Below are 26,695 nucleotides of genomic sequence, written 5' to 3' on the forward strand. Positions count from 1 at the left end.
CAGGGACGGTCCCCGTGGAGACACACAGGGATAAGTATCTTGCTCAGGGACACAATGGTAGTAGGTGGGATTTGAACCTGGGCCTTCTGGTTAATAGGCAAGTGTGTTACCCGCAAGGCTACTACCACCCAATTATATATTCTCACCCTGATATATATGAGGGGGTCACAGGTTAAAAATGCATAATAAATGCATAATAACATTAGATATTTGCTGAGCAAATAAATAGAGTCATTACACACAAAAGAACAAGATGAAGAATGGAGGAAATCCAGACAGAAATCAGACACTTGGTGAAGTACCTGAAGGTGAGCCAGGTCATTAAGTACCTCTGTCTTTTCCCTTATACACGAGTTGTTTTCTTTTCAAAAAGACGTCTGCTCAGTTTTTCAAAACCGACACGTGCCATAGAGAAGAAACATGCTGACGTGAAGGTTCTGATCCAGCCTCAGGAGTAAGCTGCAGTGAATCAGGCTGAAGCCCTCCAGCAGAAACTCAGGCAGGGAGCCCACGAGCTGGAGAAGCTTCCACAAACTGATGACAACTTCTACTGTCTGCAGGTCTCTGCTGTATGGCCACCTCACATATTTCTGGAAATAAAGAGCCTAACAATAGACAATGCACATGGTTTAAAGAACAAATTGAATAATTACATTATGATAATCATCATATTAAAAATGGTATGTGACCAAACAAACGACTGTGGCAATTTAACCAGGGAATTCAATGTGACCTTTTAACGCCAATAGAGGTGCAAGTCACATTGATCCAGAATTCCGGCTCATTATTTTGAGAAGAGGAGTTGCTGAGCTGAATGAAAAACTGGATGACATGTGCCAAAGAGAACAGTCCTCCATCTTATACATGTGTATGATATTTTTGTTGTGCATCGTATAGCCTAAAACAATCTCACCGTGACTTAAGAGTGTGTGTGCGTATTATATACATTTGGATGCTTTAACACAGTGAAAGAAGAGGGCAATAAGTCATGAGAATCAAGCCCAAATATCTCAACACAAAAAAGCAGGTATTGAAATGAATTCTAGTGTAAATTTAAACGTGATTATTCCTGATGCTTTGTATCATTCACCTGTCCTCTACATCGCAGTGTCAGATACAATTATGCAAACCCGTGAGCCCATAACTAGAAGAGAGCTCATACAATGCAAGATAAAATAAACCCAGTTGCTTTTTTTGGATAAAATGATCAAACCCTTACCTTGAATTACAGCTTTTACTTTCCCTTTCTCAACTTGTTGTGAAATAACCTTGGACCCAAGCACAGCTAGCATCGCCCAGATTACCAGGACTGTTGGACCCAAGTGCTGTGCTGAGAGGTTCTGTCTGGGCGCTACTACTGGGAGGTGGAGTGGAGCGGCAGTGCAGGTGTCTCATAAGAGTCTCATATAAAGCTACTGGCAGGTACATGGGAAGTATGGAAGGTAAACTGGGCCATAACGCTAAGTCCTGGACTCTGGACTACTCAGATTCTGGATGTTTGTTCTGGCCCAACAGAACTAAGACAGACGTGTCCACTCTCTGTGCATCGCGAGTTGGCGTTTACCTGAACCGCAGAGCAGGAACTCTGGCCTTCAACAAAGTTGCTTAGGCTGTAACCCTCCAGGCAGAGAGTTCAGACAACATTCAGTCAGTCCTTGTACCCAGGCTTCTGGGTGGGGCCTAACTTGAGGCTTTTTTTTTTTTGTTTTTTTTTTTTAAACTTAAAGTAAATCCAAATTGACTTTCAACAATCTCAATTCTATGTGTTCAGTGAGGTGACCAATAATATTATTGTGCTTGAGGACCTAGATACCAAATGTGTGGCGAAAATAAATCAATTAAAATCATAAAAAATTACCCAGAGAGCCATATTTGTTCTTTTAAACCGTAACTGTTTATTTGTAACTGTGTAACCTGAAAGCAGCACCACCACACCACACCACAGGAGAGACGGAGGCGACTCAGATCTTGTTAAAAGCAGCAACGTCAACACTCTGGACCTGGGATAAGGGAGGGCAAAAGAAAGAAAAAAAAAAACAACAACATATTAATACATTTTGTAACTAGGAAATTTTTGGAAATGTCAAATTCACGGTCAGATATGATGCTATCCTGCTCAAGGAGGGAGGTTCGCTGCTTTAGTACTTCCACCCACGCTAAATGGCATTTCATGAGTTCAGGATAATCAGGAAATGCACCGGCTTGTTGTAGCTGCAGCTCAGTAGGACATTAAATGAGAGAACCAGGGCAATACGGTCAGGAAATGAGACCAGTCCTGGCTATTGGGGGGGATTAAGAACAAACTGGGCACATTCCTCTACAAAAATCCCAGCACTTGACCATGACAATTTTGTATCTTAACAGTTTGAATATTGGTATTGTAATATAGTATTGATTATGTGACCATATACAAAAAGGAACAGTTAAACACTGCTACTGAAACTGGTCATAAAAAATTATGTATCTAAAATTCAAGCTTATTTCTTTTTTCTTTTGAACTGTTCTAGGTTTCATGTATGCAAACACATTTACACCAACAGCAATTAAAAGAGAAATTCAGTTGAAGTCTCTGTTATGTTTGTAAGAGGAATGTGAACTGACTTATTTTTAACTATTATAAAATAATTAACTATTATTTAAATGATTATTTCTGCTACATACTACATAGCTGGCCCTGAGAATCAGTTTATGATGTAAGATGTTAACATGGAGAAACAAAAAAAAACTAGCAACCAGAAAATCTATGGATTATTTGGCTCATGGCCTATAACAGTACTTACATAGTCTTCAAACTTTGTAATCTCCTCCTCCAGCATGTCTGTCCCCACTTTGTCGTCCTCAACCACGCAAGAGATCTGCAGCTTCTTAATGCCGTAGCCGACGGGAACCAGCTTAGAGGCTCCCCAGAGGAGCCCATCTGCCTGCACCGACCGTACACACTCCTCTAGCTTAACCATGTCAGTCTCATCATCCCACTGATGGAGAGACAAGAGTCAGAAGAAAAAAGCTGAATTTTTAGACTATGGCAAAAGGACCTCAAAACCCAGCAGAAAAATACAGTGAAGCGTTAACACACAGAATTTGTTGCGCATGATCCAGTATCCCACAGCACCGTGAGTCTGGAGATTGATGAAAGAACAGAGCAGGAAGCATTAAAGAGAAGTAGCAGCTGCTCACAGGCTTGACGTCCAGCAGGATGGAGGATTTGGCGATGAGGATGGGCTTCTTTGCTTTCCTCTCTGAGTACTCCTTCACCCTCTCTGCCTTGATGCGTTCGGCTTCCTCGTCCTCCTCATCGCTGCCGAACAGGTCAATGTCGTCATCGTCGTCATCCTCCGTCTCCACCTTCACCTCCACCTTCTTCTGCTGAACAACAATGTTCTGAGGGACAGAAACATGAACAGGGTGAGATCTTTACAAAAAGACATACAATCATAAGAACTATGTCTCACCTTGGCGGCAGGGGTGGCACGGGCGGCCGCTGGGGTCTTCTCAAGAACTGACATTCTGGTTTCCAACTTGGACAGCATAGACCTGAGGTCAGCCACCACTGGATAAAGCAGATAGAAGGCATGAGAACAATGTTTCTGCAAGTTTGTCTTTATCTAAAAACCCACATTCTGAGCACGCATATGCCCCATATAATTAGCAACTTCATGACTGGACGTTTGTGCTGCGCAGGGAGTACAGGAGCTGGCAACAACAAAACCACTTTAATGGTGTTTTTTCCAACTTTCAGAATGAAGGGGCCACAATTCACAATTCAATGATGCCTCCGTTGAAGCCTTCCGCGTGTATCTACAAGGCCTCTGGCCTGAGCCTCTAACACCCTTGATTCTTTAAGAGCCTTGAGAATCAATCACAATTCTTTTCAACGAATTAATCGCACATTTTTGCAAAGAATTGATCACAATTAATTTATTTTAAATGAACTGATTGACAACAGTAATAAAAAGAACCAAGAACCGCACTGGTTTGCCTTATACTGAATGTCGGCAGAGACACTGGTGCTGAAATTGGACATTCCGCAGACAGACACACACCTTTGTGCAGATTCTGATTGTCCACTTCTAGTGTCTTGATGCGCGACACCAGTTCGCTCTGGTCCCCCGAGCTGCTGCATGAGGTCTGTTGGCAGAGAGACTTTAATTTGTCAGCGTTGCAAACGGACACGAGTAAACACGCCGACACATGGTGAGGAACGTGGGAGCCCCAAGCATCAGCATGAGGGCATCTGTGAACAACAAAAGATGCCTGCCGGGACGGCGCGTCACTAAAAACTCAAAGTGACAGGACTAATACTCAAAAGTACATGCAGAAAACGCTTCTTACACCAGCGTTTCTCAACCCTGGTCCTGGAGGAACGTATGCAAAAACGTAATCACTCCAACCCTACCTTAATCAGACTAATTTGGTGTTTCTTAATGGCCTAATAATGAGCTCGGCAGGTATCGAAGCCTTGTGGGTTGGAGTGAAAACTTACCGGCAGACGTTCCTCCGGGACCAGGGTTGGGAAACACTGCTTTAGATTAAAACTCATTAAAAAAAAACGTGTCACCGTGTGGATGAGTTCATGACATGTTATACTTAAAAAGGTAACACTTACACACAGAGACATGTTCAGGTTTGCATAGAAATACAAGAGACACAATTTAGTCACTTAATGCCACCATACTGATAAACAGTCACTTAATTAGTCTGACTACTAAACTCACATCAAGTTTAAAAAAAAAACAAAAAAAAAAACAAATTAGCTCAAGGGTAAATTACAGCACATAGATCTAATTAGGTCTTGATGTATAGCATGCAAAATGTTTTTGGCAGTCTTGATTCACGCAATATGTCAGAAGATGCACGCGTGCATGCGTGCACACACACAGAAGAAAGGCAGATGCTCGGCATCGACGTGTGCAGGGCAGGCAGTGGGAACTGAAGGGCAACCGAGGGTGAGCGACAGCCATGTGTTCAATCACTCTGATCTGCCAACGGCCCGACCAAAACACCCCACGCACCGTCCGGGCATGGCAGGCACGGGGTTGGTGCTGGACTTACGGTCCGGCGCTGGCGCGGTTTTTGGGGCTGCGGATGCCCCTGGCCCTGCTGCAGCGCTGACTTCATCTGAGGTTCATTTTTAAAAGAGAGAGAAGGACGAGTTTCATAGAAAGGACGCACAAAGCAAAGAATGAGGATGAAAGCGGACCTCTGAGATCAACCAATGATATGTCATTAAATAAAAGTAATTAAATAAAATATATCTATATTACATATTGTACAATATAACACAAATACATTTTAACTAACTAAAAACATCAATTTCAAATGCCATAAAACATCACCAGATTGATTTACAATTAGATATGTAAAAAAAATATGCACAAGTCATATATGGTCTATAAATTAATGTATCCAGAGTGTAAGTTATTTTCCATGCATGAAAAAGAAGCATTTAAACATGTACGTGCTTAAATAAACAAGACATTAATATGGCTGCACGCATAATTACATTGTAATTAAACTTGGGGCTTGGGCATAAATGTTAATGGTAATTTTTTTTAAACAGCGATGGCTGTTCATGTCATGTGACCTTGATATATTGCTGAGCTTCAGAAATTAGGCAATATTTTATTTCAGTTCACTGTATGCTTGCCTTAGTGAGCAATACACACTTGGTACTCGATTTATCTGCGGGTTTTGGTCAACATTCATTAAAAAAATTCAATCAGTGGCATTTTTGATGAAAAGGCATTAATCACTTTCACACTCATCAAAACTTCCATTAACATAAGTGCCGACCCTGTGCAGCCCTAAAAATAATGAAATAAAGTAAAAATGAAAAATACAAGATAACCTCCATGCATGTCATGATTGCATATGGGCCGTGCAAGCACAGAAGCGCATCTAAATCCGCCTTTACATGTAAGGAATGACCAGCAGTCCACCCTCGACTCTCTGGCTAAATGCGAGAGACGTTGCCACCAACTCGGGACTTGATAAAGTCATTTTCAAACGTGTCAGTATTAACGCTTCCAAGTTCAGGATTTTATAAGCCTTTTTCCTCTGCATGGTAACAAAAGCAATATATTCTTTTGTTCTTTTTTCCCCAGGCAGCTTGTGGCAATGAAAGAACATTGTAGGCTGGCCGAACTCCCACATAGAGGGGTGGTTTTTCAAGCCAAACTTGTCTGATGCTTTAATTCAACCTGCTGCCATTGATTCATTGAATGGTATTGATCACTCTGACCACAGCAACCTAATCCCATTCAGGGGTCCGTCTCTACTGGAGACCATCCCAAGCCCCTGGGGACGGGGCGAGGACTGTAAGGTGCGCCCTCACACACACTCTTCACTCATTTAAAGTGTCATTTAAAGAAAGCCATTACCCAGTCTCAGAAGAAGCAGAGCTGCTGGTACCATGCAGTGGGCACCCTAAAACCCACATTAAAGCAGAGTTTGGGCACAAGGGAACTTTACTCTAACTTTTGTTTAAATTATCGTTTAGAGTTGATGTAACCACATCAATTCAGGACAAAGGAGAGGGATGTTTCAGTCATTAAAAAAAAAATACAAAATAAAAATACAACGAAAACATAAAGGACAATGACAGATGTTGGAAACACTGACTTCGATAACATGGAGAGGGTCTCTCCGGTTAAGGCATTTTACTTTTTAGCTACAGGGTAAAACACAACGGGAGCCTGTCATCACTATATTCCATTTCATGTGCAAAAGAATTTTACGATCTCCATACGTGCCAACGTTTTTCTGTAGAGAGGGGGGGGCCATGTGGAATAAAGCCTGCCTTTAAACTATGCATTAAAATGAATTTGGCTACCATCGAACCCCAATCACTGTTTCCCTGAAGATATTTTGGGCCATTTGGTGGGAGATAACCGGAGAGTTGGCAGGTATGGACGTCCGATTCGGTATTTCTGGCCATTATAAGGCAACAGTACTCACTCCGGCTAGAGACTGCTGGATATTCTGGCGGGCTTTAGCAATGTCCTGCAGGATGGCATTAGCTTCTCTCTCCTGGGAGGGCTACAGCGGAGGAGGGAGGGAGGGGGGGGCAAAGATGGGTAGGGTCAAACAGGCAGGCGGAGGCAGACAGAGAGAGGGCAGGCAAACAAACGCACATCCATAATGTTCACACAGAGAGAAAGAACGGAGAGACGCGGAGCCCTGGCCTCTCTCAATGCTCTGACATACACGGCCATCGCTAGATGGACAGAGTGAGACGCTGCTGTGGAGGGAAATGGACGTGGTAACAAAGCATTGAGACAAAGGCAAACTTTCAGGAACTTTCTTATTTCATTAACCTCTGAAGGTCAAAAATAGCTCGGTGAAAAGTCCCACGTTTTAATTGGACAACCCAACGTCATTAATTTGATTGCAAGGCACCTTTGTGCCTTTAATTACAGGACCTTTAAAGCTAACTCAAAAGTTTTTCACCGAGAGTGATCCTCAACTCTTTGAGAGGGGAATTTGTATGCTTATACAGTGGATACACAGACCTTAATAAAGCAAATAAGAGCTTGAACTTCACAGCATTACAAGTTCATTTGCATTTGGCTGAAGAAAATTCTTACGAAAGAATTGCCATGAATTTTCAATCACTCTAAGGCAAACTTTCCTGACCATATGTTTTCTGTAATTTCTGTGCAAACGTGAGTGAAATTTACCAGACAACCCTAAAATTCACGCATGTCTGAGTAAAATGGGCACAATCATGTTCAAGCAGATAATTGGGTTGCATTTTACATGCCTTTTAAAAGGAGACACGTGGCTGAGAAAGTTCCGGAATATGGAAGCACGGGGCACCACGTGACGTGATTCGCTACGTAAAACCAGCAAAGGTAACAAACGTTGCAGTTATAAAAGTGTTTCTTGTGCAGTCTTACCATATACTCCATTATAAATTCATATGTCAATCAAATTTCAATGACTTTTCCAGAACTTTATACGTTTATGTCCTATTCCAAAACACTTCAAAGCCTGGAAAATGCTCTTTTCAAATTCCATGCCTTTTCCAGTTTTTCAATGACGTAGGAACCCTGGACATTCCTTGCACCTCTTACAACAAAATAAACTGTTCTTGCTCTTATTTTCCAGATTGAATACTTCAGCGATCACCACAGCGCATTCAAACCATTCTATTTCAAGACTGAAACGACCAGCTGTAGCCACTGTACAAGACCCGTTTTATTACAGAACCATGTAATTCATTAAAGGAAGTGCATCGGTTTGTATTTTTTCCAGGACTATTCCTGCAATTTCGAGTGGATGGAAGCACGCCTGCAGCAGCCTCAACGTACCTTGGGCGCATTAGGGATTCCATTCACTGCCTCATGGTAGTGGCGCTCTGCCTCGTCGTACTTAAATTTGTCAAACCAGATGTTCTCCTGGGCAAGGCACTGGAATCCACTCATGATGGTTCTATGAACAGGGGTGAAGAAACACGGAAATCAACCCATTTATTAGACAGGCACCTTCAGAGTACAGCGCACCTCACGAGGTCACAATCAAAATTGAGGAAAGTACAGCAGGACTTTTCAATTTCCAGATTCAAAAAGCATAAAATAAACATTTATTAAATACAGTTTTATATATATATATATATATATTAATAAATATTCTACAAGTCAGTCAAACAACTAATAAGTCACATCAGTGTCCATGACCGCTCTCATCAACCTTTTCACGCCGTGATTGAGATCAGAACGAAAGGTCAGCGCCGCCACCAAATTCAGCGCGGATTTGGGAGGACAATGTGGTGCTCAGCCCAGCCACTGGCTCATGAGGTCACGTAGCGCCATTCTGCTGACGGCACCCATGCCAAACCCCGGCTTTGTTCCAATCAAATAAAACATTGCTTAAACAAGCAAACAAACGTAGAAACCAATAAAGCCCTATCGCCCTGTGCAACTCGAGAGGACGGGCGGTAACCTGCAGGAGCCAACTGGTAAAGTGGCTCTAAAGATGAGTGCACGAGGAAGGTGCCAGTCAGCCACGTCCGATCTTTGGTTGCTGATTATACGGACGTCCTCCCTGTAAATGACCCGAACTTGGCCTTCCATGGTCTGCCGAGGCCTGACCGGCTGGACGTGAGGAAGGCGCGCGTCTCCTCCGGGACTTATCAGACCACACGTGAGGTCTGGGTTCTGCAGAGATGTTCCACTGCTCTGACTGAGGTTCCCCTCAGGGGACCGGCCAGACCCACTTGTGCTGTTCATGTTCAGAATTTGTCACATAATAGCAAAACATAATAAGAAATCGAAAGTTATCAGATATCATTCCTGCGCCATGACAAAATGAACTAAAAAGTAAAACTTCAATGTAAAAAGTGAAGGTCAGTGGTCATTATGACAGTTAACAGAAGCCATCCTGAAGAAGGTGGAAAAAAGCAACCGCTCTCCACTCTGGTTCACAGCCTCTTAAAAGCAAGAAACGAGAATCTAACGGCAAAACCAACAGGCCACCAGGCCATCGCACAAATGGGGCGGGGGGGCTGAAATCAAAATCTAGAAAAGGCGCAAATCGTGCAGCGAACGAGCGGCCGGGCCGAAGGAGAGACACAAATAACCCGCCTTCACGGCGAAACTCAATTTTATCTCCGCCGCGCGGTGCAATCACCTCGGCAGCATCAATCACCGCTCACCTTACAGGGCGTCCGCGGCCTGTCTAATACTGAAACATTTCCATCATCAGAAAATCACAGCAGGAAAATGACCTTGGTGTCCAAATACACACACACACACACACACACACACACACACACACACACACACATATATATGTGAGAGCGCAAGAGATTTGGAGAAGGAAGGACTTTTGAATTGGGTTTGACATTCTTAACAAAATACCTCCCCAAATGATTTAAAAAATTAAATCAGATTTTTTTTTCCTGCTTTAAATAAAACTTGATACTGAGAATAAAAAAACTGAAGGCATACAGTGCATAAATATCTAAATAAACATTAAGAAGGTACCATTAAATTTTTATTTGCTGGCCAGGAGCGTCAAATTGTTAAAAAAAATAAATCCATATACGGGTTACGTTAAAATTCTACACGCAACATAAAGAGCTTTAATCCGATTACAATCACTATAACACTATAAACACTATATACGCCGACAATTCTCGTTGTGACGAGCGATGTTGAACTGAACCGGAATAAACGTGTAACGAACCGTCCGAATCACGGGCCGCACGAAAGTGAACTTCGACAATGCCGAGACACCAGAATAGGAATAAATACGACACACACACACACACACACACACACACCGAGCACAAGTTCGTTCGGTTTAAAACAGCTTCGCTGCGGTTATCGTCGAGGGAACACGGAGTGAAGAGACGTGTCCGGCCGCCTGGCAGCCTGCGGACTTCCCACGGAAGCCCCGAGAGTGTGACACACGCGGCCACGTGGCCCGCCGGGACACAGACGCCGCCGCCGGACTCGCACAGGACACCCCGGCGGGGGACGCGGCTGTCTTTCGGCAGCGCAGGCCGCGTTCACTCACTAAGGAAGCACTGCGTCGGCGGACCGGTGTTCTGGGCACAACCTCTCAGCGGCGGGTCGGCGGACCGAAAGAGAGAGCTGCGGGCCGGGCGAGGCCATTTCAGCATGTGCGGGGGGGGAGGGGGTCACCGTAATCACAATATACAGTATGTGCCGCCATATATTACTATACGAGGGCTGTAAAGTAGACCCCTGCTGGTGGACGTTTTTATGTGCTGGACTAGAGTATGTTAAATAAACACAAACCACTGTATTGGATACGGATTTAACACAAGAACATGGTACGGTCCAAATTGTCAAAGAACTGCCAGCCTCAGCGAAGTTTTCATTTCGTTCAGTTGTACTGAAATGAATCGAATCTTTGAGTTACTGATTTGTTCAGTAATAACACTTTGTGGACATGCCAGTTCCATAATGCCTTTTAAACGTAATATACTTTCTGGTTTGGTCTTATTGCTGCTACCATTCAAAATAATAATTTGAAAAATATGGATCACTAATGTTCTTCTTAAACATTAGTAATAGATTTGTCAAAAATACTAAAACACTAATACTAAATATACTACAAAATACTTATGATATTTGCTATGTTTTTTTATTATTTATTTTGAAAAATGTATTATGCCCATCTTTATAAACATACAACCATATACATGGTAGTCTATATATTCACAACTGATTTAGTGAATTAGTGGTATCCTGGCATATTACCAATGCCAAATCCCAGTAATGGCCATGGTGGATAACGGGTAAGAAAGTGCACTTCTAAACAGAAGGTCGCAGGCTCGAATCCCAGTGGTGGCCAAGCAGTTAAAAAAGCAGCCCTGCAATCAGAAGGTTGCTCGTTCAAGTTCCTATCTGCCAAGGTGCCACCGATGTGAGGCAAATTTTGCTGTGTGTATCACAATGAAAGATCCCTTTATTTTTCAAGGACTAAGCCTTATCCATAAACACGAACTTCACCCAATATCATGTGTCAATGAGGTGGTGGAATGTGAGTTTTTTTTTAAGCTGTTGTAAAGGCACAATGGGGCTTAACCAGGATGGCCCAGAGGTTAAGACATTGGACTTACAATCTAATGGACACATGTCTTCATGGGTTTGAACCCCACTCCTGGTAGCTTTATGAAAAACATTCTCTTTGAAAACTCTCCAACTGAGATAACTGTCAATTAACCACATATATATTTTAAGCTTAGTCCTACAGTAAACGTTTTTCTGAACTTAACATCCAATTGATGCATGAGTTCGATACCAAGAACCCAGTTTCTTGATATCTTTATGAAAAAGCCTTGTCTATAAAATTCAACATTTCAGAAACGCACAGGTTCATTAAACATTCATGTTCTCACCCTAGTCCTACAGTAAGCATTTTTCTGAAGGGAGAAATGAAGATTTCTTTATATTTCAAGGACTAAACCTTATCCATAAACGAGAACTTCACCCAATATCATGTGTCAATGAGGTAGTGGAATGTGAGGAACATGCTTGCTTTGTTAATCTTAAACAGCTTGTGAAACAGTTTTTAAAAAAATCGGTTTTAAAAAAAAGTAGGGGAGGTGACCAGGATGGCTGAGCGGTTAAGGCGTTGGACTTAAGATCCAATGGATGCATGTCTTTGTGGGTTCGAACCCCACTCCTGACACCTTTATGGAATGCATTATCTTTGAAAACTCTCCAACTGAGATAATTGTCAATTAACCACATATATTTTAAGCCTAGTCCAACAGTACTCATTATTCTGAAGTGGGACTTTGGACAAACATCCTTTTTTCCTCTAAGACTACCCAGAATGCAGTTCTGCTATATTAAAACAGCTGCTGGAATAACCCCGGGGTTGGTGAGAGGTTGAGGTTAAAAGAAAACAGGGAGCCAACCAGGATGGTCGAGCGGTTAAGGCGTTGGGTTTAAGATCCACTGGATGCATGTCTTTGTGGGTTTGAACTCCTCTCCTGGTAGACCAATGAACAGGCTTAAACTTAAAATTTGAACAATCTAAACGTCACCTCAGTCTTTTTACTATACATATTCTTTAAGCCCAGTTTTGGAGTAAGATTGTTTTTGACAGAGGAACTTCAATGAAGATCCTTTTTTCTATGTCTAGGATTTGGTTTAATACCCAAACGAGAACATTACCCAATATCTTGTGTCAAATAGGTCATATGGACCATGCTTGTATTGTTAATCGTAAAAAACTTTTGAAATTATTTTTTTAAGCTGTGTAACAGAACATAGTGGCCGTAACCAGGATGGCCGAGAGGTTAAGGCGTTGGACTTAAGATCCAATGGACGCATGTCTTCGTGGGTTCGAACCCCACTCCTGGTAGCTTAATGAAAAACATTATCTTTGAAAACTCTCCAACTGAGATATCTGTCAATTCACCACATATATATTTTAAGCTTAGTCCTAAATTAAGCGTTTTTCTGAAGTTAAGATCAAATTGATACATGAGTTCGAACCCAATTTCTTGGTATCTTTATGAAAAGGTATTTTCTCTAAAATTCAACATTTCAGAAACGCACAGGTTTATTAAACATTCATGTTCTCACCCTAGTCCTACAGTAAACATTTTTCTGAAGGGAGAACTTCATTGAAGATTTCTTTATTTTTCAAGGACTAAGTCTTATCCATAAACGAGAACTTCACCCAATATCATGTGTCAATGAGGTAGTGGAATGTGAGGAACATGCTTGTTTTGTTAATCTTAAACAGCTTGTGAAACAGTTTAAAAAAAAATCTGTTTTAAAGGAGGAAGAGGCGTTAACCAGGATGGCTGAGTGGTTAAGGCATTGGACTTAAGATCCAATGGATGCATGTCTTCATGGTTTCAAACCCCAATCCTGGTAGCTTAAAGAAAAACATTATCTTTGAAAACTCACAAGATGGTCAATTAAACTTATATATATATATATATTTGCCGAGGCCTAGAATAAGGGTATTTCTGATGGGGGAATTTCAATGAACATCCTTTTTTTTTCTTGAGGACTATGCCGATTGCTGTTTTTCCTATATTAAAGTAACTCCTGGAATTACCCAAGATGGCTTAGAGGTTGAGGCATTGGAGTTAAGATCCAATGGATGCATGGGTTTGAACTCAGTTTCTTGGTAGCTTTATGAAAAAGCCTTATCTCTAAAATTCAACTTTTCAGAAACACACAGGTTTATTAAACATTCATGTTGTAAACCTACTCTTAGAGTAAGATTGTTTCTAAAGTAAGAACTTCCAATAACGATTGAAGTTGCCCAAGTTGAGGTAACCAGGATGGCTGAGAGGGTAAGGCGTTGGGCTTAATGGACTCATGGGTTCGATCCCCACTCTTGGTAGCTTAATGAAAAGCATTATCTTTGAAAACTCTCCAACTGAGATAACTGTCAATTAACCAAATGTATATTTTAAGCCTAGTTTACTTTACTTTATTTAGCAGACGCTTTTATCCAAAGCGACTTACAATAGGAAGACACCAGCAATTCTCGTTCGATTTCTATAGAATGTCGAGTTTACAAACTAAGAGCCCTGATAAGGCTTAGACTTGTCATTGAAGAGCATGCTCGGGGATTGTTGGGTGCTAGACTAAGAAAAATTATAATGTATTTATACATTTTGTATTTGTTTATTCAATGTGTACGCATGTGCGTGTGTAAGTGTTAGATTTGTCTGTAATATTTTTGGAATAAGAGGGTTTTCACCTTCTTCTTAAAAGTGGTGATAGTCTCGGCTAGTCGTGTGGAGGAGGGCAGGTTGTTCCACCAGCCAGGGACAACAACGGAGAACAGACATGATTGGAATCGGAGACCCCGTGAAGAAGGAATTTTTAGTCTCCTTTCGTTTGCCGATCTGAGAGAGCGTGCAGGAGTGTAGCTAGGTAGTAGTGTGTTGATGTAGGAGGGCGCAGTTCCATTTACAGCCCTGTAGGCAAGCATCAAGGATTTGAACTCAATGCGAGCAGCTACCGGGAGCCAGTGGAGGGAGGTAAGAAGAGGTGTAACATGGGTGTATTTTGGCTGATTGAAAATGAGATGAGCTGCCATATTTTGGATCATCTGGAGTGGTTTTATGGTAGTCCTACAGTACTCGTTTTTCTGAAGTGGGACTTTGAACAAACATCCTTTTTTTCTTGAAGACAACCCAAAATGCAGTTCTGCTATATTAAAACAGCTGCTGGAATAACCCTGGGATGGCTGAGAGGTTGAGGTTAAAGGAAAGCAGGGAGCCAACCAGGATGACCGAGCGGTTAAGGCGTTGGATGTAAGCTTCAATGGATGCATGTCTTTGTGGGTTTGAACTCCACTCCTGGTAGACCAATGAAAAGGTTTCAACTTTAAAATTGAACAATCTTAAAATCACCTGGGTCAGTTTACCATACATATTCTTTAAGCCCAGTTTTGGAGTAAGATTGTTTTTGATGGGGGAACTTCAATGAAGATCCTTTTTTCTATGTCTAGGATTTGGTTTAATACCCAAACAAGAACATTACCCAATATCTTGTGTCAAATAGGTCATATGGACCATGCTTGTGTTGTTAATCGTAAAAAGCTTTTGAATTTTTTTTTTAAGCTGTGTAACAGAACGTAGTGGCAGTAACCAGGATGGCCGAGCGGTTAAGGCGTTGGACTTAAGATCCAATGGACGCATGTCTTCGTGGGTTCGAACCCCACTCCTGGTAGCTTAATGAAAAACATTATCTTTGAAAACTCTCCAACTGAGATATCTGTCAATTAACCTCATATATATTTTAAGCCTAGTCCTAAATTAAGGGTTTTTCTGAAGTTAAGATCCAATTGATACATGAGTTTGAACTCATTTTCTTGGTAGCTCTATGATAAAGATTTATCTCTAAAATTAAACTTTTCAGAAACACACAGGTTTATTTAACATTCATGTTGAAAACCTTCTCTTAGAGTAAGATTGTTTCTAAAGTAAGAACTTTAGAAACAATGGAGGAGAAGTTCTCCAACTGGTGATAGCCAGGATGGCTGAGGTGTTAAGCGTTGCCCTTAAGATCCAATGGACGTATGTCTCTGTGGGTTTGAGCCCCACTCCTGGCAACTTTGTGGAGAACGTTATATTTGATAACTCTCCATCTGAGATAATTGGCAATTAACCACATATGTATTTTAAGCCTAGTCCTACAGTACTCGTTTTTCTGAAACAGGACTTCGAACAAACATCCTATTTTTCTCGAAGACTACCCAGAATGCAGTTCTGCTATATTAAAACACCTGCTGGAATAACCCCGGGATGGCTGAGAGGTTGAGTTAAAGGAAAGCAGGGAGCCAACCAGGATGGCCGAGCGGTTAAGGCATTGGATATATGATTCAATGGATGCATGTCTTTGTGGGTTTGAACTCCACTCCTGGTAGACCAATGAAAAGGTTTAAACTTTAAATTTGAACAATCTTAACATCACCTGGGTCAGTTTACCATACATATTCTTTAAGCCCAGTTTTGGAGTAAGATTGTTTTTGATGGGAGAACTTCAATGAAGATCCTTTTTTCTATGTTTGGATATGGTTTAATACCAAAATGAGAACATTACCCAATATCTTATGTCAAATAGGTCATATGGACCATGCTTGTGTTGTTAATCGTAAACAGCTTTTGAAATAATTGTTTTAAAGATGTGTTACAGAACTTAGTGGCAGTAACCACGATGGCTGAGAGGTTAAGGCATTGGACTTAAGATCCAATTGACACGTGGGTTCGAACCCCACTCCTGGTAGCTTTATGAAAAACATTATCTTTGAAAACTCTCCAACTGAGATATCTGTCAATTAACCACATATATATCTTAAGCCTAATCCTACAGTAAGCATTTTCTGGAGTTAAGATCCAATTGATACATGAGTTCGAATCCAATTTCTTGGTATCTTTATGAAAAAGTCTTGTCTCTAAAATTCAACATTTCAGAAACGCACAGGTTTATTAAACATTCATGTTCTCACCCTAGTCCTACAGTAAGCATTTTTCTGAAAGGAGAACTTCAATGAAGATTACTTTATTTTTCAAGGACTAAGCCTTATCCATAAACGAGAACTTCACCCAATATCATGTGTCAGTGAGGTGGTGGAATGTGAGGAACATGCTTGTTTTGTTAATCTTAAACAGCTTTTGAAACCGTTTTTTTTTAAGCTTTTTCAAAGGAGCTAGGGGAGTTAACCAGGATGGCCCAGAGTTTAAGGCGTTGGAATTAAGGTCCAATAGATGCATGTCTTTGTGGATTCAAATCCCACTCTTCGTAGCTAAGATTGTTTTTGATGGGGGAACTTCAATGAAGATCCTTTTTTCTATGTCTAGGATTTGGTTTAATACCCAAACGAGAACATTACCCAATATCTTGTGTCAAATAGGTCATATGGACCATGCTTGTGTTGTTAATCGTTAAAAGCTTTTGAATTTTTTTTTTTCTAAGCTGTGTAACAGAACGTAGTGGCAGTAACCAGGATGGCCGAGCGGTTAAGGCGTTGGACTTAAGCTCCAATGGACGCATGTCTTCGTGGGTTCGAACCCCACTCCTGGTAGCTTAATGAAAAACATTATCTTTGAAAACTCTCCAACTGAGATATCTTTCTATTAACCACATATATATTTTAAGCCTAGTCCTACAGTAAGCGTTTTTCTGAAGTTAAAATCAAATTGATACATGAGTTCGAACCCAGTTTCTTGGTATCTTTATGAAAAGGTCTTTTCTCTAAAATTCAACATTTCAGAAACGCACAGGTTTATTAAACATTCATGTTCTCACCCTAGTCCTACAGTAAACATTTTTCTGAAGGGAGAACTTCAATGAAGATTTCTTTATTTTTCAAGGACTAAGCCTTATCCATAAACGAGAACTTCACCCAATATCATGTGTCAATGAGGTAGTGGAATGTGAGGAACATGCTTGTTTTGTTAATCTTAAACAGCTTGTGAAACAGTTTAAAAAAAAATCTGTTTTAAAGGAGGAAGAGGCGTTAACCAGGATGGCTGAGTGGTTAAGGCATTGGACTTAAGATCCAATGGATGCATGTCTTCATGGTTTCAAACCCCAATCCTGGTAGCTTAAAGAAAAACATTATCTTTGAAAACTCACAAGATGGTCAATTAAACTTATATATATATATATATTTGCCGAGGCCTAGAATAAGGGTATTTCTGATGGGGGAATTTCAATGAACATCCTTTTTTTTTCTTGAGGACTATGCCGATTGCTGTTTTTCCTATATTAAAGTAACTCCTGGAATTACCCAAGATGGCTTAGAGGTTGAGGCATTGGAGTTAAGATCCAATGGATGCATGGGTTTGAACTCAGTTTCTTGGTAGCTTTATGAAAAAGCCTTATCTCTAAAATTCAATTTTTCAGAAACACACAGGTTTATTAAACATTCATGTTGTAAACCTACTCTTAGAGTAAGATTGTTTCTAAAGTAAGAACTTCCAATAACGATTGAAGTTGCCCAAGTTGAGGTAACCAGGATGGCTGAGAGGGTAAGGCGTTGGGCTTAATGGACTCATGGGTTCGATCCCCACTCTTGGTAGCTTAATGAAAAGCATTATCTTTGAAAACTCTCCAACTGAGATAACTGTCAATTAACCAAATGTATATTTTAAGCCTAGTTTACTTTACTTTATTTAGCAGACGCTTTTATCCAAAGCGACTTACAATAGGAAGACACCAGCAATTCTCGTTCGATTTCTATAGAATGTCGAGTTTACAAACTAAGAGCCCTGATAAGGCTTAGACTTGTCATTGAAGAGCATGCTCGGGGATTGTTGGGTGCTAGACTAAGAAAAATTATAATGTATTTATACATTTTGTATTTGTTTATTCAATGTGTACGCATGTGCGTGTGTAAGTGTTAGATTTGTCTGTAATATTTTTGGAATAAGAGGGTTTTCACCTTCTTCTTAAAAGTGGTGATAGTCTCGGCTAGTCGTGTGGAGGAGGGCAGGTTGTTCCACCAGCCAGGAACAACAACGGAGAACAGAGATGATTGGAATCGGAGACCCCGTGAAGAAGGAATTTTTAGTCTCCTTTCGTTTGCCGATCTGAGAGAGCGTGCAGGAGTGTAGCTAGGTAGTAGTGTGTTGATGTAGGAGGGCGCAGTTCCATTTACAGCCCTGTAGGCAAGCATCAAGGATTTGAACTCAATGCGAGCAGCTACCGGGAGCCAGTGGAGGGAGGTAAGAAGAGGTGTAACATGGGTGTATTTTGGCTGATTGAAAATGAGATGAGCTGCCATATTTTGGATCATCTGGAGTGGTTTTATGGTAGTCCTACAGTACTCGTTTTTCTGAAGTGGGACTTTGAACAAACATCCTTTTTTTCTTGAAGACAACCCAAAATGCAGTTCTGCTATATTAAAACAGCTGCTGGAATAACCCTGGGATGGCTGAGAGGTTGAGGTTAAAGGAAAGCAGGGAGCCAACCAGGATGACCGAGCGGTTAAGGCGTTGGATGTAAGCTTCAATGGATGCATGTCTTTGTGGGTTTGAACTCCACTCCTGGTAGACCAATGAAAAGGTTTCAACTTTAAAATTGAACAATCTTAAAATCACCTGGGTCAGTTTACCATACATATTCTTTAAGCCCAGTTTTGGAGTAAGATTGTTTTTGATGGGGGAACTTCAATGAAGATCCTTTTTTCTATGTCTAGGATTTGGTTTAATACCCAAACAAGAACATTACCCAATATCTTGTGTCAAATAGGTCATATGGACCATGCTTGTGTTGTTAATCGTAAAAAGCTTTTGAATTTTTTTTTTAAGCTGTGTAACAGAACGTAGTGGCAGTAACCAGGATGGCCGAGCGGTTAAGGCGTTGGACTTAAGATCCAATGGACGCATGTCTTCGTGGGTTCGAACCCCACTCCTGGTAGCTTAATGAAAAACATTATCTTTGAAAACTCTCCAACTGAGATATCTGTCAATTAACCTCATATATATTTTAAGCCTAGTCCTAAATTAAGGGTTTTTCTGAAGTTAAGATCCAATTGATACATGAGTTTGAACTCATTTTCTTGGTAGCTCTATGATAAAGATTTATCTCTAAAATTAAACTTTTCAGAAACACACAGGTTTATTTAACATTCATGTTGAAAACCTTCTCTTAGAGTAAGATTGTTTCTAAAGTAAGAACTTTAGAAACAATGGAGGAGAAGTTCTCCAACTGGTGATAGCCAGGATGGCTGAGGTGTTAAGCGTTGCCCTTAAGATCCAATGGACGTATGTCTCTGTGGGTTTGAGCCCCACTCCTGGCAACTTTGTGGAGAACGTTATATTTGATAACTCTCCATCTGAGATAATTGGCAATTAACCACATATGTATTTTAAGCCTAGTCCTACAGTACTCGTTTTTCTGAAACAGGACTTCGAACAAACATCCTATTTTTCTCGAAGACTACCCAGAATGCAGTTCTGCTATATTAAAACACCTGCTGGAATAACCCCGGGATGGCTGAGAGGTTGAGTTAAAGGAAAGCAGGGAGCCAACCAGGATGGCCGAGCGGTTAAGGCATTGGATATATGATTCAATGGATGCATGTCTTTGTGGGTTTGAACTCCACTCCTGGTAGACCAATGAAAAGGTTTTAAACTTTAAATTTGAACAATCTTAACATCACCTGGGTCAGTTTACCATACATATTCTTTAAGCCCAGTTTTGGAGTAAGATTGTTTTTGATGGGAGAACTTCAATGAAGATCCTTTTTTCTATGTTTGGATATGGTTTAATACCAAAATGAGAACATTACCCAATATCTTATGTCAAATAGGTCATATGGACCATGCTTGTGTTGTTAATCGTAAACAGCTTTTGAAATAATTGTTTTAAAGATGTGTTACAGAACTTAGTGGCAGTAACCACGATGGCTGAGAGGTTAAGGCATTGGACTTAAGATCCAATTGACACGTGGGTTCGAACCCCACTCCTGGTAGCTTTATGAAAAACATTATCTTTGAAAACTCTCCAACTGAGATATCTGTCAATTAACCACATATATATCTTAAGCCTAATCCTACAGTAAGCATTTTCTGGAGTTAAGATCCAATTGATACATGAGTTCGAATCCAATTTCTTGGTATCTTTATGAAAAAGTCTTGTCTCTAAAATTCAACATTTCAGAAACGCACAGGTTTATTAAACATTCATGTTCTCACCCTAGTCCTACAGTAAGCATTTTTCTGAAAGGAGAACTTCAATGAAGATTACTTTATTTTTCAAGGACTAAGCCTTATCCATAAACGAGAACTTCACCCAATATCATGTGTCAGTGAGGTGGTGGAATGTGAGGAACATGCTTGTTTTGTTAATCTTAAACAGCTTTTGAAACCGTTTTTTTTTTAAGCTTTTTCAAAGGAGCTAGGGGAGTTAACCAGGATGGCCCAGAGTTTAAGGCGTTGGAATTAAGGTCCAATAGATGCATGTCTTTGTGGATTCAAATCCCACTCTTCGTAGCTAAGATTGTTTTTGATGGGGGAACTTCAATGAAGATCCTTTTTTCTATGTCTAGGATTTGGTTTAATACCCAAACGAGAACATTACCCAATATCTTGTGTCAAATAGGTCATATGGACCATGCTTGTGTTGTTAATCGTAAAAAGCTTTTGAATTTTTTTTTTTTAAGCTGTGTAACAGAACGTAGTGGCAGTAACCAGGATGGCCGAGCGGTTAAGGCGTTGGACTTAAGCTCCAATGGACGCATGTCTTCGTGGGTTCGAACCCCACTCCTGGTAGCTTAATGAAAAACATTATCTTTGAAAACTCTCCAACTGAGATATCTTTCTATTAACCACATATATATTTTAAGCCTAGTCCTACAGTAAGCGTTTTTCTGAAGTTAAAATCAAATTGATACATGAGTTCGAACCCAGTTTCTTGGTATCTTTATGAAAAGGTCTTTTCTCTAAAATTCAACATTTCAGAAACGCACAGGTTTATTAAACATTCATGTTCTCACCCTAGTCCTACAGTAAACATTTTTCTGAAGGGAGAACTTCAATGAAGATTTCTTTATTTTTCAAGGACTAAGCCTTATCCATAAACGAGAACTTCACCCAATATCATGTGTCAATGAGGTAGTGGAATGTGAGGAACATGCTTGTTTTGTTAATCTTAAACAGCTTGTGAAACAGTTTAAAAAAAAATCTGTTTTAAAGGAGGAAGAGGCGTTAACCAGGATGGCTGAGTGGTTAAGGCATTGGACTTAAGATCCAATGGATGCATGTCTTCATGGTTTCAAACCCCAATCCTGGTAGCTTAAAGAAAAACATTATCTTTGAAAACTCACAAGATGGTCAATTAAACTTATATATATATATATATTTGCCGAGGCCTAGAATAAGGGTATTTCTGATGGGGGAATTTCAATGAACATCCTTTTTTTTTCTTGAGGACTATGCCGATTGCTGTTTTTCCTATATTAAAGTAACTCCTGGAATTACCCAAGATGGCTTAGAGGTTGAGGCATTGGAGTTAAGATCCAATGGATGCATGGGTTTGAACTCAGTTTCTTGGTAGCTTTATGAAAAAGCCTTATCTCTAAAATTCAATTTTTCAGAAACACACAGGTTTATTAAACATTCATGTTGTAAACCTACTCTTAGAGTAAGATTGTTTCTAAAGTAAGAACTTCCAATAACGATTGAAGTTGCCCAAGTTGAGGTAACCAGGATGGCTGAGAGGGTAAGGCGTTGGGCTTAATGGACTCATGGGTTCGATCCCCACTCTTGGTAGCTTAATGAAAAGCATTATCTTTGAAAACTCTCCAACTGAGATAACTGTCAATTAACCAAATGTATATTTTAAGCCTAGTTTACTTTACTTTATTTAGCAGACGCTTTTATCCAAAGCGACTTACAATAGGAAGACACCAGCAATTCTCGTTCGATTTCTATAGAATGTCGAGTTTACAAACTAAGAGCCCTGATAAGGCTTAGACTTGTCATTGAAGAGCATGCTCGGGGATTGTTGGGTGCTAGACTAAGAAAAATTATAATGTATTTATACATTTTGTATTTGTTTATTCAATGTGTACGCATGTGCGTGTGTAAGTGTTAGATTTGTCTGTAATATTTTTGGAATAAGAGGGTTTTCACCTTCTTCTTAAAAGTGGTGATAGTCTCGGCTAGTCGTGTGGAGGAGGGCAGGTTGTTCCACCAGCCAGGAACAACAACGGAGAACAGAGATGATTGGAATCGGAGACCCCGTGAAGAAGGAATTTTTAGTCTCCTTTCGTTTGCCGATCTGAGAGAGCGTGCAGGAGTGTAGCTAGGTAGTAGTGTGTTGATGTAGGAGGGCGCAGTTCCATTTACAGCCCTGTAGGCAAGCATCAAGGATTTGAACTCAATGCGAGCAGCTACCGGGAGCCAGTGGAGGGAGGTAAGAAGAGGTGTAACATGGGTGTATTTTGGCTGATTGAAAATGAGATGAGCTGCCATATTTTGGATCATCTGGAGTGGTTTTATGGTAGTCCTACAGTACTCGTTTTTCTGAAGTGGGACTTTGAACAAACATCCTTTTTTTCTTGAAGACAACCCAAAATGCAGTTCTGCTATATTAAAACAGCTGCTGGAATAACCCTGGGATGGCTGAGAGGTTGAGGTTAAAGGAAAGCAGGGAGCCAACCAGGATGACCGAGCGGTTAAGGCGTTGGATGTAAGCTTCAATGGATGCATGTCTTTGTGGGTTTGAACTCCACTCCTGGTAGACCAATGAAAAGGTTTCAACTTTAAAATTGAACAATCTTAAAATCACCTGGGTCAGTTTACCATACATATTCTTTAAGCCCAGTTTTGGAGTAAGATTGTTTTTGATGGGGGAACTTCAATGAAGATCCTTTTTTCTATGTCTAGGATTTGGTTTAATACCCAAACAAGAACATTACCCAATATCTTGTGTCAAATAGGTCATATGGACCATGCTTGTGTTGTTAATCGTAAAAAGCTTTTGAATTTTTTTTTAAGCTGTGTAACAGAACGTAGTGGCAGTAACCAGGATGGCCGAGCGGTTAAGGCGTTGGACTTAAGATCCAATGGACGCATGTCTTCGTGGGTTCGAACCCCACTCCTGGTAGCTTAATGAAAAACATTATCTTTGAAAACTCTCCAACTGAGATATCTGTCAATTAACCTCATATATATTTTAAGCCTAGTCCTAAATTAAGGGTTTTTCTGAAGTTAAGATCCAATTGATACATGAGTTTGAACTCATTTTCTTGGTAGCTCTATGATAAAGATTTATCTCTAAAATTAAACTTTTCAGAAACACACAGGTTTATTTAACATTCATGTTGAAAACCTTCTCTTAGAGTAAGATTGTTTCTAAAGTAAGAACTTTAGAAACAATGGAGGAGAAGTTCTCCAACTGGTGATAGCCAGGATGGCTGAGGTGTTAAGCGTTGCCCTTAAGATCCAATGGACGTATGTCTCTGTGGGTTTGAGCCCCACTCCTGGCAACTTTGTGGAGAACGTTATATTTGATAACTCTCCATCTGAGATAATTGGCAATTAACCACATATGTATTTTAAGCCTAGTCCTACAGTACTCGTTTTTCTGAAACAGGACTTCGAACAAACATCCTATTTTTCTCGAAGACTACCCAGAATGCAGTTCTGCTATATTAAAACACCTGCTGGAATAACCCCGGGATGGCTGAGAGGTTGAGTTAAAGGAAAGCAGGGAGCCAACCAGGATGGCCGAGCGGTTAAGGCATTGGATATATGATTCAATGGATGCATGTCTTTGTGGGTTTGAACTCCACTCCTGGTAGACCAATGAAAAGGTTTAAACTTTAAATTTGAACAATCTTAACATCACCTGGGTCAGTTTACCATACATATTCTTTAAGCCCAGTTTTGGAGTAAGATTGTTTTTGATGGGAGAACTTCAATGAAGATCCTTTTTTCTATGTTTGGATATGGTTTAATACCAAAATGAGAACATTACCCAATATCTTATGTCAAATAGGTCATATGGACCATGCTTGTGTTGTTAATCGTAAACAGCTTTTGAAATAATTGTTTTAAAGATGTGTTACAGAACTTAGTGGCAGTAACCACGATGGCTGAGAGGTTAAGGCATTGGACTTAAGATCCAATTGACACGTGGGTTCGAACCCCACTCCTGGTAGCTTTATGAAAAACATTATCTTTGAAAACTCTCCAACTGAGATATCTGTCAATTAACCACATATATATCTTAAGCCTAATCCTACAGTAAGCATTTTCTGGAGTTAAGATCCAATTGATACATGAGTTCGAATCCAATTTCTTGGTATCTTTATGAAAAAGTCTTGTCTCTAAAATTCAACATTTCAGAAACGCACAGGTTTATTAAACATTCATGTTCTCACCCTAGTCCTACAGTAAGCATTTTTCTGAAAGGAGAACTTCAATGAAGATTACTTTATTTTTCAAGGACTAAGCCTTATCCATAAACGAGAACTTCACCCAATATCATGTGTCAGTGAGGTGGTGGAATGTGAGGAACATGCTTGTTTTGTTAATCTTAAACAGCTTTTGAAACCGTTTTTTTTTAAGCTTTTTCAAAGGAGCTAGGGGAGTTAACCAGGATGGCCCAGAGTTTAAGGCGTTGGAATTAAGGTCCAATAGATGCATGTCTTTGTGGATTCAAATCCCACTCTTCGTAGCTAAGATTGTTTTTGATGGGGGAACTTCAATGAAGATCCTTTTTTCTATGTCTAGGATTTGGTTTAATACCCAAACGAGAACATTACCCAATATCTTGTGTCAAATAGGTCATATGGACCATGCTTGTGTTGTTAATCGTAAAAAGCTTTTGAATTTTTTTTTTTTAAGCTGTGTAACAGAACGTAGTGGCAGTAACCAGGATGGCCGAGCGGTTAAGGCGTTGGACTTAAGCTCCAATGGACGCATGTCTTCGTGGGTTCGAACCCCACTCCTGGTAGCTTAATGAAAAACATTATCTTTGAAAACTCTCCAACTGAGATATCTTTCTATTAACCACATATATATTTTAAGCCTAGTCCTACAGTAAGCGTTTTTCTGAAGTTAAAATCAAATTGATACATGAGTTCGAACCCAGTTTCTTGGTATCTTTATGAAAAGGTCTTTTCTCTAAAATTCAACATTTCAGAAACGCACAGGTTTATTAAACATTCATGTTCTCACCCTAGTCCTACAGTAAACATTTTTCTGAAGGGAGAACTTCAATGAAGATTTCTTTATTTTTCAAGGACTAAGCCTTATCCATAAACGAGAACTTCACCCAATATCATGTGTCAATGAGGTGGTGGAATGTGAGGAACATGCTTGTTTTGTTAATCTTAAACAGCTTGTGATACAGTTTTAAAAAAAATTCTGTTTTAAAGAAAAGAAGTGGAGTTGACCAGGATGGCCGAGCGGTTAAGGCGTTGGACTTAAGATCCAATGGATGCATGTCTTCGTGGGTTCGAACCCCACTCCTGGTAGCTTAATGAAAAGCATTATCTTTGAAAACTCACAAGATGGTCAATTATGGTATATATATGTATTTTTGCTGAGACCTAGAATAAGGGTATTTCTGATGGGGGAATTTCAATGAACATCCTTTTTTTTCTTGAGGACTATGCCGATTGCTGTTTTTCCTATATTAAAGTAACTCCTGGAATTAACCAAGATGGCCTAGAGGTTGAGGCATTGGAGTTAAGATCCAATGGATGCATGGGTTTGAACTCAGTTTCTTGGTAGCTTTATGAAAAAGCCTTAACTCTAAAATTCAACTTTTCAGAAACACACAGGTTTATTAAACATTCATGTTGTAAACCTACTCTTAGAGTAAGAGTGTTTCTAAAGTAAGAACTTCCGATAATGATTGAAGTTGCCCAAGTTGAGGTAACCAGGATGGCCGATAGGGTAAGTCGTTGGGCTTAAGGTCCAATGGACACATGTCTATGTGGATTCGATCCCCACTCCTGGTAGCCTAATGAATAACCTTACCTTTGAAAACTCATATGATGGTCAATTAAACTTCTATATATTATCCAGGATGACTGAAAGGTTGGGGCATTGGAGTTAAGGTCCAGTTTCTTGATAGATTTATAAAAAAAGCCTTGAAATTCAAAAAGCTTTGAAATTCAACATTTCAGAAATGCACAGGTTAAACATTCATGTTGTAAACCTATTCTTAGAGTAAGATTGTTTCTAAAGAAAAAACTTCAATGACAATTGACGTTG

General features: G+C 40.1%; 1 protein-coding gene and 12 non-coding genes across 16 annotated transcripts; 12 read left to right on the forward strand and 1 right to left on the reverse strand.

Annotated features, from left to right (window-relative positions):
• Window positions 1-1,871: 1,871 nt before the first annotated feature.
• On the reverse strand, window positions 1,872-10,617 carry eef1da (eukaryotic translation elongation factor 1 delta a (guanine nucleotide exchange protein)). Of its 4 annotated transcripts, XM_028976038.1 has the most exons (9): window positions 10,522-10,617; window positions 8,313-8,433; window positions 6,958-7,038; window positions 5,053-5,118; window positions 4,044-4,128; window positions 3,453-3,550; window positions 3,178-3,381; window positions 2,781-2,975; window positions 1,872-2,000 (listed from the first exon to the last, which is right to left on the reverse strand). In XM_028976038.1, the coding sequence occupies exons 2-9, from the start codon at window positions 8,424-8,426 to the stop codon at window positions 1,962-1,964; spliced, it is 882 nt and encodes a 293-aa protein (XP_028831871.1). In that variant the 5' UTR covers window positions 8,427-8,433; window positions 10,522-10,617; the 3' UTR covers window positions 1,872-1,961. The 4 variants fall into 4 exon arrangements, with proteins under 4 accessions (XP_028831871.1, XP_028831873.1, XP_028831872.1 ...); XM_028976040.1 differs by lacking the exon at window positions 6,958-7,038 and having other exon boundaries at window positions 1,962-2,000; XM_028976039.1 differs by lacking the exon at window positions 5,053-5,118 and having other exon boundaries at window positions 1,962-2,000.
• A 1,465-nt stretch (window positions 10,618-12,082) lies between these two features.
• trnal-uaa (transfer RNA leucine (anticodon UAA)) lies at window positions 12,083-12,165 on the forward strand. The gene has a single exon. It is a non-coding gene; the product is annotated as a tRNA-Leu (tRNA).
• Window positions 12,166-12,763: 598 nt separating this feature from the next.
• trnal-uaa (transfer RNA leucine (anticodon UAA)) lies at window positions 12,764-12,846 on the forward strand. The gene has a single exon. It is a non-coding gene; the product is annotated as a tRNA-Leu (tRNA).
• A 2,256-nt stretch (window positions 12,847-15,102) lies between these two features.
• On the forward strand, window positions 15,103-15,185 carry trnal-uaa (transfer RNA leucine (anticodon UAA)). The gene has a single exon. It is a non-coding gene; the product is annotated as a tRNA-Leu (tRNA).
• A 981-nt stretch (window positions 15,186-16,166) lies between these two features.
• Window positions 16,167-16,241, forward strand: trnal-uaa (transfer RNA leucine (anticodon UAA)). Its single transcript has one exon. It is a non-coding gene; the product is annotated as a tRNA-Leu (tRNA).
• A 716-nt stretch (window positions 16,242-16,957) lies between these two features.
• Window positions 16,958-17,040, forward strand: trnal-uaa (transfer RNA leucine (anticodon UAA)). Its single transcript has one exon. It is a non-coding gene; the product is annotated as a tRNA-Leu (tRNA).
• Window positions 17,041-19,296: 2,256 nt separating this feature from the next.
• trnal-uaa (transfer RNA leucine (anticodon UAA)) lies at window positions 19,297-19,379 on the forward strand. The gene has a single exon. It is a non-coding gene; the product is annotated as a tRNA-Leu (tRNA).
• A 982-nt stretch (window positions 19,380-20,361) lies between these two features.
• Window positions 20,362-20,436, forward strand: trnal-uaa (transfer RNA leucine (anticodon UAA)). Its single transcript has one exon. It is a non-coding gene; the product is annotated as a tRNA-Leu (tRNA).
• A 716-nt stretch (window positions 20,437-21,152) lies between these two features.
• Window positions 21,153-21,235, forward strand: trnal-uaa (transfer RNA leucine (anticodon UAA)). The gene has a single exon. It is a non-coding gene; the product is annotated as a tRNA-Leu (tRNA).
• Window positions 21,236-23,490: 2,255 nt separating this feature from the next.
• trnal-uaa (transfer RNA leucine (anticodon UAA)) lies at window positions 23,491-23,573 on the forward strand. The gene has a single exon. It is a non-coding gene; the product is annotated as a tRNA-Leu (tRNA).
• Window positions 23,574-24,554: 981 nt separating this feature from the next.
• trnal-uaa (transfer RNA leucine (anticodon UAA)) lies at window positions 24,555-24,629 on the forward strand. The gene has a single exon. It is a non-coding gene; the product is annotated as a tRNA-Leu (tRNA).
• Window positions 24,630-25,344: 715 nt separating this feature from the next.
• trnal-uaa (transfer RNA leucine (anticodon UAA)) lies at window positions 25,345-25,427 on the forward strand. The gene has a single exon. It is a non-coding gene; the product is annotated as a tRNA-Leu (tRNA).
• Window positions 25,428-25,867: 440 nt separating this feature from the next.
• trnal-uaa (transfer RNA leucine (anticodon UAA)) lies at window positions 25,868-25,950 on the forward strand. Its single transcript has one exon. It is a non-coding gene; the product is annotated as a tRNA-Leu (tRNA).
• Window positions 25,951-26,695: the final 745 nt, after the last annotated feature.

This window comes from Denticeps clupeoides, chromosome 4 (assembly GCF_900700375.1).
Source record: "Denticeps clupeoides chromosome 4, fDenClu1.1, whole genome shotgun sequence".
NCBI classification, from domain to species: domain Eukaryota; kingdom Metazoa; phylum Chordata; class Actinopteri; order Clupeiformes; family Denticipitidae; genus Denticeps; species Denticeps clupeoides.